Source organism: Calypte anna, chromosome 18 (assembly GCF_003957555.1).
Source record: "Calypte anna isolate BGI_N300 chromosome 18, bCalAnn1_v1.p, whole genome shotgun sequence".
NCBI classification, from domain to species: Eukaryota; Metazoa; Chordata; class Aves; order Apodiformes; family Trochilidae; genus Calypte; species Calypte anna.
In genome coordinates, this window is record NC_044263.1 from 6,771,737 (window position 1) to 6,786,479 (window position 14,743).

At 43.8% G+C, this 14,743-nt stretch overlaps 1 protein-coding gene across 1 annotated transcript in view; it reads left to right on the plus strand.

The window, feature by feature from the left end:
* The window catches only part of CACNA1G (calcium voltage-gated channel subunit alpha1 G), a 139,298-nt gene extending 132,471 nt beyond the window's left edge, over positions 1–6,827 (plus strand). The window contains exons 37-38 of the mRNA XM_030462120.1: positions 2,091–2,260; positions 5,973–6,827. Of these exons, the coding sequence (XP_030317980.1) occupies positions 2,091–2,260; positions 5,973–6,827 (1,025 nt within the window). The remainder of the gene's footprint in view (positions 1–2,090; positions 2,261–5,972) is intronic.
* Positions 6,828–14,743: the final 7,916 nt, after the last annotated feature.

The following is a 14,743-nucleotide window of genomic DNA, read 5'->3' on the forward strand; positions in this document are numbered from 1 at the left end:
TAAATGTGATGAATTGAGAGAGATCTCCATGTGAGATGAATGGAAAAGGGAGGGAGTGTAGAACTGTCCTTCCTGGTGTGCGTGGTTGGGATCTACGCCTTTGAGCTAAATTCAGAGATATTCTTAGATACAGCCTCTTGCAGATACCGAGGGCTCTCTCTGTCTGCACCTTTGTTCCCTTACTTGCTGCTGCCTCCTGGTTGCTTATCAATGTGCTTTCATTTACTCAGCCTGCTAGGGGTTACCTTCTGCTGGTAAGTGAACGTAGCTGTCTTTAATTCTTCTGCACCTGCCATCATTTTAGACATTTGTCACAGATAAGACAGAGAAGTTCTTACAAGCATTGTCATTTGAAAGCCTCTAAGTAGAACATAATTTCAGCACTGTTCAGAGTGGGAGGAGATTGGAACAGATTAGAAGTAAGATGTTGAAATTTGCATAGTAATAAGAATTTGAATGAATAGTGACTGTTGAACGGCAGGGAAAAAAATGGGGGCACAGCAGAAGATGAATTTGAAGTCGTAAGAAATCACTGCCATAATTTGAAAGTGTCAAGGTCAACAGTTGCCTTTGAAGAACATGTTTGCACATAATGCAAAAGGTGCAGCTAAAATCCTGTTCAAATCCCACTGAAGTCAATAGCAAAGCTCCCATTCCCTCAGTGAAGACAGAATTTATGGCTCTGTAACACTCAAGACATTACTTGGAGTTATAATCCCTCATCATACAACTGGGTTCTGTTTGCTAAGGAGGGACCTTTCAGTGCTTAATTTTTCACCCTTAATTCGGGTGCATTTGTCCTGTTTTAACAAAAACAAAGCCAACTTGAACAAAAAGGGGATAATTTCTCAGTTCCTTCTTTCTTCAAGACTACAACTCAGTTCCCAGCTTGGAGAACTGAACGGCTCCATCTGACAGTGTGGGTTTGGGCAGTGGCAGGCATATCACCCTTGTAAATCCACAGGAGAAACTGTTCTACTGAGATCTAGGAGAAATATTTTGGAAAGGTAAAGCTGATGTCTTTTTCATAACCACATTAAGCAATTAAACCTTTTGTGTTTTTCTCCCGCTGGTGAAATTCCAACCGGCTTAGGCAGGCCAGAGTGCTCAGAGGTGGGTAAGGTGCCCAAATTCTGGTGTGTGCATCATTGTCCTGGTCCACCTACAATGTCACTGCTTTTCAGGGTGGGGGAAGTCCCCCCCACCTGTTTACAGTTTGTAATATTGTAAAGTGCTGTGAAGATGGTGAAAGGTGCCAGACGCCTCTAATAAATCACTGCAGCTAATCCTTAATATTTCAAGCTGAGAAAGGTTTTGTTGTCAGAAACACTGGCACTTACAGGAGGTATTTGTTTGAATACTCCTTCATAATGGGGCTGTTGTTCTGGGAAAGATTCCAGGACAAATGAGATTCTCTGGGATGCAGTCCAGGTTAAATGAATTGTTTTGAAAAATGTTGAGGCTGTTGAGGGGAGAGAGAAGGGGGCAGGAGCATGCAGAGTTTCAAACCTTTTAGAAGTAGCCAGCAACCACGAAGGGTCAGAAAAAGGCTGGAGAGTATGTATTTCCTTCTCCTGGGATGCTTTGTAAAACTAGGCTTGAAAACTGCCAGGGGCCATTCCCGTTCACTTCGTTTCCAGTGAGCATGGATTTGAGATCCCAGCAGTCAGTCAGTCTCTGCATCCTCTCAGGTATGGAGACATCCTTCTCCAGAGCCTTTTTCAAAGGCAGCTCCTTGCAATGCTAAGATGCATGGTTGCCTGCAAAGTTATTGGCCCTAAAACAGGGACATAAATTGCCAGTCCTAATGAACTTCTAGTTCATTGTCTTCTGCTCTTAACAGGAGTTAGTCCCAGTTGGATCAGGGGAAAATGCCAAGAAAAATGAAATCATAGACAATTTTGGAATTATTTATTAGTAGGTGGGAATTGTTTCCCCAGTCATGGAGAGCCAGTTGCTGAACTCAGTGGTTTTGCCATGCCTGTCTGGTCCAAAGTACAATGAGGAAGTTTTCTCTGAAAGGTCATTGAAACAGAGCTGTCATCCCCAGATGAATATATCCCATTTCTGTCTCTTCTCCCTCTTGCAAGGTTCAAAGGCATCGGTGCAGTCACAGCCAGCAGACACCAGCTCACTCCTGCAAATTCCAAAAGACCATTTTCACCATGTCAGAGCTCATGACCATTTGGTGATGGAGAGCAAGCCCCGGGTTTCCCAGCAGGCACACTCTCCTTCTGCTGACAGGCTGCTCCGCAGGCAGGTAAGCAGATTTATGGTCCTGAACTGGCTGGACTGTGTGTTGTCCTATTTCCAGGTTGACCATACTTTAAATGAAAGGAGAGATTCACAGAGGAACCTCTGGAGAACTGTAATTCTCCTGCAGAAATAACAAGGTTATAAGGTTGATGGATTTTTGATCTGAAAGCCAACCGGGAGTCTCCAAAGAATGTGTGTGATGAGTATCATCTCCTTTGGCAACATGCCTAAATGTTCTCCATGTTGTTAGCACTTTATTTTTTTTTCAGTCCTCTTCATGTATGCAGCCAAATGCTCCCCAAGGGCTCATTGGGGTTAAGGAACTAATTTTTAACCGCTGTGATTTTCTCAGTGCTTGAAAGGACACAGTAACACAGACTCCATCCCAGGCCACCTTTCCTCTGGCTCCTCTGGTTTCTTGGAAGAGGAAAACCATTTTAAAGAAAGCTGGATATCTTGTATGCAAAACCATCATGGAACGCATACTGCTTTCACAGTGAGAGCTGAAAATTAAGATATTTTTTGAATCTTCCGCATGATTTTGAAAAGTTTGAGTTTATGGAAAACAGAACACTTATTTTGGAACTGGTTTTATCTCTGGGGTTTTTTTGTCTTTCTTTTTTTGTCTGGCATTGATTTAAATCCTGGTTCAACCAGAGATCTAAGAGATCTAATCAAAGACTCCGGTCTGGTTGATTGGAAGCATAAGTTTAAATTAAGCTTTTTTAGTAAAATGCTTCAACTTGTGTTTCACTCTTGCATTTTTAAGCATACTTCATTGTGCAGCTGGACCAGGACCAGAAGCATGTCTGATCCTAAACTCTGCTTTCTTCAGTAGTTTCATGCTTGCTATGCACAAAATAGATGAGGGGTTTTTTTTCAAAGGCAATTTCTTTCCTGCATGAAAATATTCCCATTTCTTCCCTCTTTTAATCAACATTGACAAATTAGACAATTGATTCATAAAGTTCTAAAAATGAATGTGAAGTACCAAGGTTAATTACATTAGTCTGTGATCCTGAATTGACATAAGAAATTCCTAGCATGGATTCGTTTGCACAGGGCCAGCCAGCTGCCCCAATCACCACTAATGGGGAAACTAATTGATGTCATGATTCCAGTTCATAACCATTCTCTCTTGCTTTCTAATGAATAGCAGACCCATCCTTTTGAACTGATCTGTCTAGAATAAATTACCATGTTAGCCATCTCCTCAGCCTAATTTTCTTCATATCTTTGAAGGCTTCTTTCTCTGAGCCTTTTCATATGTTTAAGTTAGTTTATTCCCCTCCCTCCTCTCTCTGCTCATGCAGTGACATGAGCATGTTCTTGGAGTGGCACTTCAGAAAGAAAAAAGCTTTGGCACAAGGAGGATATATGGTCCATGGGCCAGAGAGGTCCCTCTGAAGGTTAGTGAGGTGTTGCCTTGGGCATGCTCCCGAGGAGCAAGGAGATCCCAATGTGGTTACCAGCAGGAGCAGTAAGGTTGTTCCTGGCACCAGGACAGTATTTCTCTTACTGTTCATTGCAATCTAGCTGGCCAGACTCTGTAAAACTTAGTCCTTAAAGAGGCAAAATTCCCTTTACATCACCTGCTTGCTCAAGTACTCCTGCTCTGATTTGCTTCTTTTATTGCCACCACTAATTTGTTAGTACACATTGCAAGAGCTCAAACTAGCAAAGCATTTTGGTTTGCACTACCTTTTTTTTTTCTTATTGTTACATATATTGCATGTAATTCTGATTTGTTTTCTTTCTTTTCTCTCTTTCCTTTCCCTTCATCCCTTCTCCTATCCTAAACTTGTGCATAGATAAATCTCATCCCCCACATATCTGGTCCATGTACTCTCCTCCATCACTAAAACCCATGTGTTTAACTTCCCTTTCCCTCCAGAGTCCTGGAGAGTGGACCCACAGTCCTCACAGTAACCTGCAGTTTAGTCTCCAGAAAGTCTTACAATTAGAGATGCACTCACAGATGAAGATGAATGGATCAGATGCTTTAAAAGAACATTCCCTGCTGAGAAATACGCTCCTTGGCAGGGCATTGCACAAAACCTTTTCTCCAGGGTATTCTACCTGAACTCAAAGCTATATTGATTTTTTGGTTCCAGGACTCTGTATCCAAGGTGTAGCCCATACCAAGCTGTGGCTACTACATCCCAATGGGATGGTAGAGGGTCAGTTTGATTTTGAAACAAACCAGTAAAGCATTTTTACTAACAGTTACTACTAACAACTACCAAAGATGCCTGTATCATAGGGAAAGAACGAGCTGGTGGTGGCTCACACTGTCATTGTCTGCAGCACAGGTTTGTGTGCAAGCAAAAGTAATCACAAGAATTACTTTTTGCTTCTGTATTCTACATTTTTGTGGTCTGTGTTTCTTTTGAACATGATTTCTCCTCACAAACACTCACTAAAACTATTGGCATTGAGGAGACTAGAATTACCTCTGCTCTGGACTGTGGTTAGTTGTTGGGATTATGGTGTAAAATTTTAACTAGGAAGGATTCATCAGCATTGGAAAAAGTCATTTGCCATATTAAATATTCTCTCAACTCTCACAGATGACAAAGGGAGCCCAATGTGCAGATGTAGCAAGACTCTTGTGTTTCTGCACGCACATGTGTGCATACTGCAGCTGATGAGAGCTTTGCATTAATGGAGATCGTTTGGCTCAAACGATCCTTATGGGACAATTTTTATATAAATTGTAAGATCATTCTGGTGCAATTCATCACAAAAGCATTCATGAGGAATTTCATCTCCTTACACTGCTCTAAAGGCTGAGACCAGCTGTACACATTTCCTCCAAATTCCTCTGTGAAGTTTTTAATCTTTAAGATCATTTAAGAATCTGCTCAAACTGCAGCTCTTTCTTTAAGGGCCAGTTATGTGGCTGATTTATAAACCCTTTTGACAAGAGATGCAGTGCACTGAAAGACAAAGCCTTCAAAACATGCCATAGATTCTATCTGCCAGCAGGTGCTGATGCTGCATGCAGCTCAAGACAGCCAAGGCAAAATATGCCTCAGGAGGCCTGAGCTTGAGCATCAGAATAAGTTGAAATCATTACAGATGATGATGATGATTATTATTATTAGTCCAGCTTTGGACTCCAGCTTTTCCAGCTCCACTGCTGTAAGACAGTGCAGAGCCATGGCTTCAGCCTTGGGACCAAAGCCAGGGACAGGCTATTACCCTGATGCTGGTGCAGGACATGGTTGCTTTGGTGTCTTTGGCTCTGGGGATGCTGCTCCATGCCCTCAGCATCACCTGAGCTAGAGAAGGGATTTCACAGGCTCACTTTCACATCTTCCTTCTTCCACTCATCCTAGGCTGTAAAAATTATATAGAAGCTTGCTGTAGACCCTCATCCTTTGCATAACAGGAATATGTCTACTTTTGGATGGGGGAACTCTGGTTTTGCAGCCCTCCATTCTTAGAGGAGAAAGCTAGTGATCAACTTTTTCTGAAGAACAAAGCCAAATTCTGTTGTCACGTGCACAGGGACAAATCCACAGATCATGGGAATTGCTAGAACCCATGGTGCAGGTGGAGTAGGTCTAGGAGTCAGTAGGTCTGTGCTGAGGTGCTTCAGCAGAGTTGAGAGCCCTGCAAAGGTTGTGCTTTGCTTGTTCTGAGCTTTCTTTGGCCTGTCTCCCTCATCTGACAACTCTCCTCTTCCCTGATCCCTTTGTGCTTTGACACAGATGGCTATAAGGAACGACTCTTTGGATAGCAAGGAGAATCTCCAGACTGAGGTGAGTGAACTCTCTGACCCAAATGTCCCCACTGTGGCCACGGAGGAGTCATCAGTAGCCCTGACACCCTCGGAAGTGCAAGACTTGGCTGCATGGAGCCGGGCGAGCGTTCACACGCAGCAGCATTCCCACGACCAGTACAATATCTCAAAGCAGGCACCAGCATCCTGTGCTTGTGTGGACTCGTGTCAGGAGACACCTGGAAACTCAATGGACCAAGAAGTATCCGAGATAAACAGCTCCCTGGAGCCTTTCACTTCAGAAACTTGTACAGCCTCGAGTGCCTGTTCAGAGGCCCAGCCTCTCACTCCTAAGAGGAACATCGGCAATACCGGCAACGTGACACTGAAAGACCTGAAGAAATACCACAGTGTAGACACCCAGGGTCTTCTAAAAAAACCACCCTCTTGGTTGGATGATCAAAGGAGACATTCCATAGAGATTTGTTCAATGGAAAACAGCCCTCAGCACCATTCCACCTCTAGCTCTTCTGGCTTCATAAGTCAGGTGGTAAGTGAAATGGAAGGCTTGCAAGGAACACGGCAGAAGAAAAAACTGAGCCCTCCCTGTATATCCATAGATCCACCCGATGGACAGAGTTTGCTGCCCAGAGGACCTCACAGCATCTCACCTGCCAGTGGAGATGTTTGTTTGAGACGGCGTGCTCCATCTTGTGAGTCCAAGGATTCCATGGATACAGGGGATTCGTTGCTTCCAGACACTATGTCAACATCTCCTACCCCAAAGAAAGACTTGTTGACACTTCCTAGCTTTTCCTTTGATCAAACGGAAATGGACCCCTGAGTTATTTTTCTGTTGGTGCCAAATGTTTTCTTCCTTTCATGTAATAGAAAAAAAATAATTAAAAAAAAAACCAAACACCTCTGTATTCCAAAATGGCACTGGGTAAAAAATTTCCAAAGAAAGATTGAAGAACCAGCTGGTTAAAAGAGTGGTTAACCTATATCACGCTTACTTAAGCATATGTTCTGCTTAGGTAAAAGCAATACAATGTGCAGAATCTATATGTATATTATATTTTATTAAATTAATTGAATCTAGTATTGTGGGATGTAGTACATTTTGTGACTAAAGACTCGTTTAATTTTCTTCTATTTTATGTATCTCAGAATATTTCTGAGATAAAGTTGGTTTTTATGAATATTTTAACCTAAAAAATATATATTTAATCCCTTCTCTTTTTTTGTTTTGTTTTGTTTGGGTTTCATTTTGTTTTTCAAAGCACAAAATGTAGCCAATTAGTGCATTACAGAGGAAATGTATCCCAGAGTCAGCAGTAAATCAGAATTATTTAATGTAACTTATTTTTCCCCTTGACTTCAGTGATATTCTGGGAGAAAAAAAAAAAGATGGTTTGGGTAGTATAGAAATGCAGGGGCAGTTTTTTCAACAAGATAATATTCCTATCTTGCATAAAATCAACCTCCAGAGTGAAAGCAGGTCCAACACAAGCCCAGGAAGGTCCAAGATGCTGAGGATGGTGACCGTGAAGCCATTGAACTGTCCACAATACAGAATTATGAAAGGATGTGATAGATCATCCACTGGTGACTTGCAAAACCATGTCAGCTGCTAATTTTCCTCTGTGCCTAGGGAACTGTGGCAAGAAAAGCCTGTGGTCACTTCGGAGATGTTTTTCCAGCATTTCAAAGACAGAGTGTTTCTTTTGCTGAGTTTTACAGCTCTGGGAGGCCAGGGTGTGTACTGGAGCTTCTCCACTCTGCACCCACATGGAAAGGGGAACAAGGCCACGGGTAAGATCTGCAGTAGGTGAATTCAGTGCAGACACAACACAGCAGTCGGCTTAAGCAGATGGTTGAAGTTCAGCTCTTGCTTAAACTGCCTTGAGGTTGATGGTATTTAAGAAATTACTGGAAATCCAAATTGCATGCTTATGTGTTTGACAGAATCACAGCCTGCTGCTGGTTATTTACAGAATGGAAGTGAGGCTGTAGGTACTGACATGGTTGTTGATTTTCAGTTCAGAAAGTCAGGTTTTTTGCTACCACTGCTGGAGTTAATTTACGTGGCCCCGTCCATAATTTTATTTCCAATATATCAAAAGCCTTAAGCAGCAACATCGTGATAGAAAGTAGATAAAAACAGAATCCATGTCCTTACTTCATAGCATGCCCTTAATGTTGGTCATCTCAGAAATGAACTGTGAAACTGGACAGCACAGCCTGAAATCACCAGAAGCTGGTCCAGTTCAACACCTCCTGCTCTTCAGGAGACTGATGGAAAGCAGACATTGACTTCCCTCCACCTCCATGAAATCACATTAGGATGTAGGCTAAGACAGACTCTGCAGGCATGGTTTGAAGTGTGTGAATAGTCCCAGGTTTAAAACTGCAAAGATGGAAAAGGCTTTGCTGGATTGAGTCTTTAAACCAGAGCATGCAGGAGGAGGATTTGTGCTAATTCTGTCAGTCGGGAGTTTGTAACTTTGTGAGAACTACTGATCTTTTCAAATCACTACAACATGTTGATGTTCAGCCTTTTATCCATTCAGAGATTAGGCTGTTTCAACTACATGTATTTGCATTAGCTTCCAGCATACATCCAAGAAGATGCTGTTTATACCTAACATCCCATGTGAGATCTTAAGCTCCTTTATTTTCACTTGAGAATGTTTACTCCATAAACAATCCCTTATTGATTTACATGTCCTGTAGAAATGTAAGGGCTTTCAGCAGGAAGTCGGGCAATCAGTGTATTTGAAGTAGGAGGATTAACATTCTGTATTATTTACTGCAGTTAGATTAATTCTTGGCTGGGACATTTTTCTCCTCTTCAACACAAGCCCATACGGAGACCGCTCTTTTTGAAATGCCAGTTCAAATCCAGAGTTAAGCCAGTTTAAAGCAATGATTTCAAACAAACCTTTCATCAGGCCTTCCCCCAGATCATATTTAAGGAAATAATAAAATTACAGTGTATTAAGCCCAAGAAATATTCTTAATCCCCTTTTGGTTTTACACTCATAATGAGCCCTAGCTTCTGCTTTCACATGTACTAAATAATTTGGGAAAATAGCTAAAATTGCCAGCCCTGGTTCCTTGGTGATTAGGAGTGTGTTTGTATAGCTGGAATGATACTACTTGTACAGTTCCTTCCTTACAAAAAGAAAAAAAGCAACCCATGGAACATTTTCCCTTGAATCATGGCACAAAAGGGTGATGTGATGTGATGTTAATCCAACACTCATCTCTAAAGGTAACAGAAAGCCTGTACTCCCAGTACTTGGAGGTTTACACACTGACAAGGTTTGTGGAAGTAACAAAGAGTTTACCTTGTAAGTGAATATTCAGTAAAGACTTGCCAATTAAAATAAATACTGTCTGATGATGCATTCAGGAAAATAAATCCATGTAAAATAGCTTGTTTTCTAAACTGGATGAGTTTTTTTCTAGATGCCCTTTTGAAAGACATACAAATGTACTGCAGTGTGTGCAATAATCTTAAGAGAATTTTAAATACCTTTGGGGGGGTTTTATAGAATTTGACTTTTTTTAAACAAAATGTACAAAATCCACAGGAATTCTGTAGAATGGTTATGTTGATAGAATTTTTTATATTTTTGTAGAAATCTATAGAGACGTTGTTAAAAGTCTGCATAGCGTCCTGAGAAGAGAAGCAGCTCTTACCTACAAGTTTCCTTTCATAAACCTGGAGCCAGACCTGCTGTATTACACCCTGTATAGTCTAGTTTCAGAGCCTGCAGCCAGGTTGCATTTCCAGTAAGCTCAAACTATATGATATTCCAGTGCTATTACTGTTCAAGAGCTGTACCCCTATAAAATGTCTACCCCCAAAACTCAGCCCCTGCAATGGTAAAGTAGTTGCATGGCTATCCAGTTCATTCAAGCACACCAGCACTTTACTACTATGGATTTACTGTATACCAGTGGGAGAAGGATATTCTGCTTTTGCCAGCCTGACACATGGAGGAAAAGAGATTGCATAGATGTCTGGAGAAATGTAAATTCCATTCTTGCAGCCCCTTGCACATAGAACTGATTTTTCATAGCTTGGTTGCAGGCCATTTATACTGTAGGTATTTTGGAGAAGGGCAAAGAAAGCACTGTTTTTGACTTATGTGGATTGCACTCAGCACAAGGTGTGTTCAAGGTGAAAAAAAAAAAAGAAAAAAAGAAAAGAAAAGAAAATCATCACCATTGTAAGTTAGGCTATGCCCCAGTCTCCCCTTTTCTGCCCCTTTGGCTATAATAACCCATGTACACTATTACACAAGGTGACTAGAGTAGGCACAGTACCATTGCAATGTCCGTAACAATCTAGTATATATTATAGAACTTTGTATTTAATAGTTAATATATTGTTATACTGTATCAGGTATATAGGCCAAAAAGAGGTCTTTTGGTCAGGGCAACAAAAGGTGGTATCCATGGGGAAAATCGGGTTCAAATGTTCCTTTTTAAAAAAAGAGAAAAAAAGACAAAAAACGAGTGTAAATCTTTACAAATGACAAAAACAAATGTGTCCTATTAAAAGCTTTTGAAAAGAAAACAACCGTGCACTTCCCTTTTTTGTTGCTGCTGCTGCTGATCTGTATCACTCCGAGCGGTCAGATCCTTGGTCATGTTTTAATTGCCAACAGTTGGAGGAGGCATTATATAGCAACAGGGATGGGAACTTGAAAGAAAGATTGTGAAATGTCGGCCCTTTGTGAAGCAATTTGGGTTGACACCGCAAGCAAATCTGGCCCAGCACAGTGCCCAGGGTGTGCTGTCTGACCAGAGACCATCAGCTCTGCTTCTGCAGTTGCTCTGTGTTGGCAAAGGGCAGCTGGAAAGCTGCTTAATGATGCAAAGGATGCCAGGACTGCAATGGAGAGAGCTGCAGCCAAAGGGGAGAAAGGAGGAAAGAGAAGAGGCAGGTTTGATCTGTCCATGAAAACGTGTTGCTGTGAAGAGGAAGGTGCTGGGCTTTTTTCACCCATCAGCAACTTCAGAATCTCCATCCTGAAGTGCAGCTTCTCCATCCCTTCTGCATTTAGCTAAGTGCACAGGAGGTGTTGGAGGTGATGGCACTGCCCCAGGAGCTGCAGACTGCAGGGGCTCAAGCCCCAGGTGCTGCTTAGGTACCACCAAAACCATTTGAACCTAAACCCTTCAGGTCTCATTAGTGAATGAGTTACTTAGCTTCTAAAGTGAAAGCCACTAGAGGCAGGAACCAGGCACCTGGGGACCATGTAGCCGTAACTCTCATTGTGGCTGGAATGACTGGATGGCTCTGCAGCAGGAGGGATGCTAAGCTGAATGGTTATGTTGTCAGAGGATGTTCTGACAAAGGTCCACTCATAATCATCTCTGAGTGGAAAACAGCAGGAAGGATGTTAGCCTTTAAACAGAAAATGTGGATCCCTGCAAAATCCCATGCAAATCCATGCAGAGCAGGACCCCAGAGGTGAGCTCTGTAATGTGTCTGCATTGTCCAGGCTGCAGGACCAGCCCTACCAGGCTGGGACCACTGAAGCTGCTTCCCACCCCCGGGGCTGGAGAATCCACATGGCATTAAGTGGGGCTGAGCCAAGAAAGCAGAGCAGTTCCCAGGCTCAAGCACTTCACCTCTCTGCACACAGGTGAGATTAATCTGGTGGCAATTCCTTATAGGGGCTGCAAAGCTCTCTGTGGCCAGCGGTGGGCTTCAGGGAAGCCTGGGGGGAGGATTGCCTTTCTGTTCTGTGAGTGTTCCCGTGTAAAGCTCTTTTGCTGTGTTTTACTTGTGGTTTGTAGGAGGCTCCCACCCAGGCTGGCTCCGTGCTCACAGCTATGCAGAGCTGGGCAGTGGCACTTTGTTAGTCTCTTTGGTGAGTAACTTGGATGCCACAGAAACCCAGATTGTTTCTTTTGTAATGGTAGCTGCACCTACGGGAGTAGCACTTCAAATTTAATTTGTTTCTGGCTTAGTTAAGACAGTTAGGTGAATTCAGCTAACTGCCCTGCTTTCTGGAGAGCAGTGGCCTATTGGAAGAGCTGTGAGCACAGCACATCTCCCTCATATGGCTCTGGAAAGCCCTACAAGTAGCTGCATGAGAAACAGGAGTCGTTTGTGCTTTCTGTGTTTCAGGTGTTCCAGAGATACGGAGACACACCAACAAGTCTTAGATGTGACTTCTATTCCCCGAAACATAAGGTAGGAGAAAGCAATTTAAAGAAACACGCCTGGCTTTAGTGCCGCCGTTCGAAGAGGCAGCTGCGATCAGCTCCCGGGGCGGGAGGATCCGGCAGATGAAAGGGTTAATGCCGGTAAAATTTTGGAGGGGCAGGGATCTGAATCGAGCTACCCAGAGCTGGGCAAGGGTCACCCACCCATCAGCCGGGACCGGCGGTGCCGGGTCCTGCCGGTGCGCAGCGGTTTGCTACCATCTAGTGGGCTTGGGGGAAGGATTGCGCAGGGGCCGGCTGGCCCCGGGCTACCGGGAGCGTGACACTGGGGCTACGAGGAAATGTGTAGGAAGAACCCACACAGGTTCAGTTCTGCCCGCCCGTGAAGCGCTTTGCTCCTTAGCTCGGTGCTGTAGAAACAGCGCAGTAGTGGGGGGGGGGGGTGATTTCTACTTCTGCGGGTGTTTTCAGCTTCTGAATTTAGAAAAATCCCTACGGTAGGAGGAGCAGAAAGGTTCCTTACAGGCTCAGGAGAACCGTGGCAGCCAGTGGAGCCCCATGGCAACGGAGCATTGCTGGGTGCTGCTTGAAGCTGGGCTGCTGCGCACACCTCAGCATCTCCTCTCCCTGGCTGCTTGGCCTCGTGTAAAGCCCTGAGAGACCCATCCAGGGCTGTCTCGCACCTCGGGAGGTTGTGGCAGAACTTGAGAGGCTTCTTTGCCTCCCCAGCACACCATCCTCCTTGGTGTGTGCCAACCCGGGCCAGCCCCATACGGGCTGTGCTCCCACCCACAGCATCCCTAACCTGTGAGCTCAGGTGGGGAGCTTAACCTCCTCTTGGCTCCGTGTGGGAGGAGGATAATCCATCAGGCCTTGTGCCATCTCCCAGGCTTAGTACCCAGGTGTTCAAGAGGTTTAGTGGGGCCAGGGCACAGATTGGGTGCCTGTCAGTAGATGGCAATGCCAGGAAGGGGTTTAGCTGGGATATTTGTGTGCATTAGCTCAGGCTGCACCTGAGGTCCCTGTTTCTGCTCTGTTTGGTTTGGTGTGGTCGTCAGTGTCATCACTAAAAGCCATTGCCTCACTTGAATTTTTGCATTTGAGAGTGATTGAACTTTAAGGTGGCAACATCCTTTGGCATTTTCTATTATTGCTTGAGTGCTGGATGCTGTTAAGTGGCAAGCTTTTGAAGGTCCTGAATGGATTATCTCTCTATATCTATTTAATACTTTAAATAATGCAACCAAAGACCCCTGCAGCTCCAGCTGGGAAACGAAAAGGGTGGTTAAACCACTTAATTACTTGCTGTGCTAACAGTTATTTTATGGAAACCGACAGCAGATTCTGGCTGCTCTGGGGGAAATCAGGAAGAAGTTAATATTGCTGACACCTGCGAAGGCAGCACAGAACCACGCTGCCAAGTGTCACCAGCTCAGTGTGGCCAAGGACTGGTGGCAGCTCCCCACTCAGAAAAAAAAAAATTAAAGAGAAAAATAAAAGAGAGAGAAAAAGAGAGAGGAAAAAAAATAAAAGAGAGAAAAGAAATAGAGAAAAAAAAGAGGGGGGGGGGAAGAGCGAGAGAGGAAAAGAAAAAAAGCAGGAGCCAGTGTTTTGTAGCAAGATTCCTGCAAACATTGTGAATTCTTTGTGCCCATTTTGTGGTGAAACCCTGAACAGCTCCAGACCATTGGAACTGGGAGGAACTTCTGGGGTGGCCAAGTCAGCAGAGGAGAGAATTACCTGTGGCAATTGTAGGATGGTTTGTGTCTTTGCTCCAAAAAGCCCAAGTGCCATGTGCTGCTTGTCTGTGGCTGTTTGTTCATCACTCTAAGCTCTTTCTGCAGCTAAACCACCCACGAGCTGGGTGTGTTACAACTGGCATGAGTTCCATCAACCTCTGTAAGCACTTGGGAGCACCTTTGTGAAATTATCTAGGAGGTGAGAGAGAGGCACCCAATGCTTTCAGAGTTTGGCTGCTCACTGCTGGAGCAGTTCCAGGATCAGTTTGGGGTAGGTTTTTAGCATGTTTAGATTCTCCTTGCTCTCAGTCTGAAACAGAGGAGCACTCCTGTAACATGGGAAGATCGTATTTCACACAGCATCCTGGAGGAGTCATACACACACCATTTTCTCATTTTACAAAGCTTTGATGTGCTGGGCAGAGCCCATCTCACCCCTTAGTGACTTTACAGTGCTCTCAACCTCCCTGCCCTAGTTTCTCAGGGAACTCCTGCCTCTGTTCTTCCAGCCAGGGAAATCTTGCCTTCTCTTCCTTGCCTACAAAGCCTCATGGTTGATGCATACCCAAAAGCAGTGCTGTGAGTAAAAACTGGAGCTTCAAATTCCCAGCCCACTGCTTCATCTGTTTTATCATAGGGCTTCTAAAGTGCTCATTGCACTTTCCAGAAATGAGGAAATTACAGTTAATCCATCTCTGCAAGGAGAGGTGTACACTGTATGTAACTCCATTCACTGAGAAGAAACTCAAAGTCAGCTGCTACTCATGCAGTGTTGACTTAAAGTAGAGATTGTTACAAGTTCACATCTTGCATGTGTTAAAACAAGGTG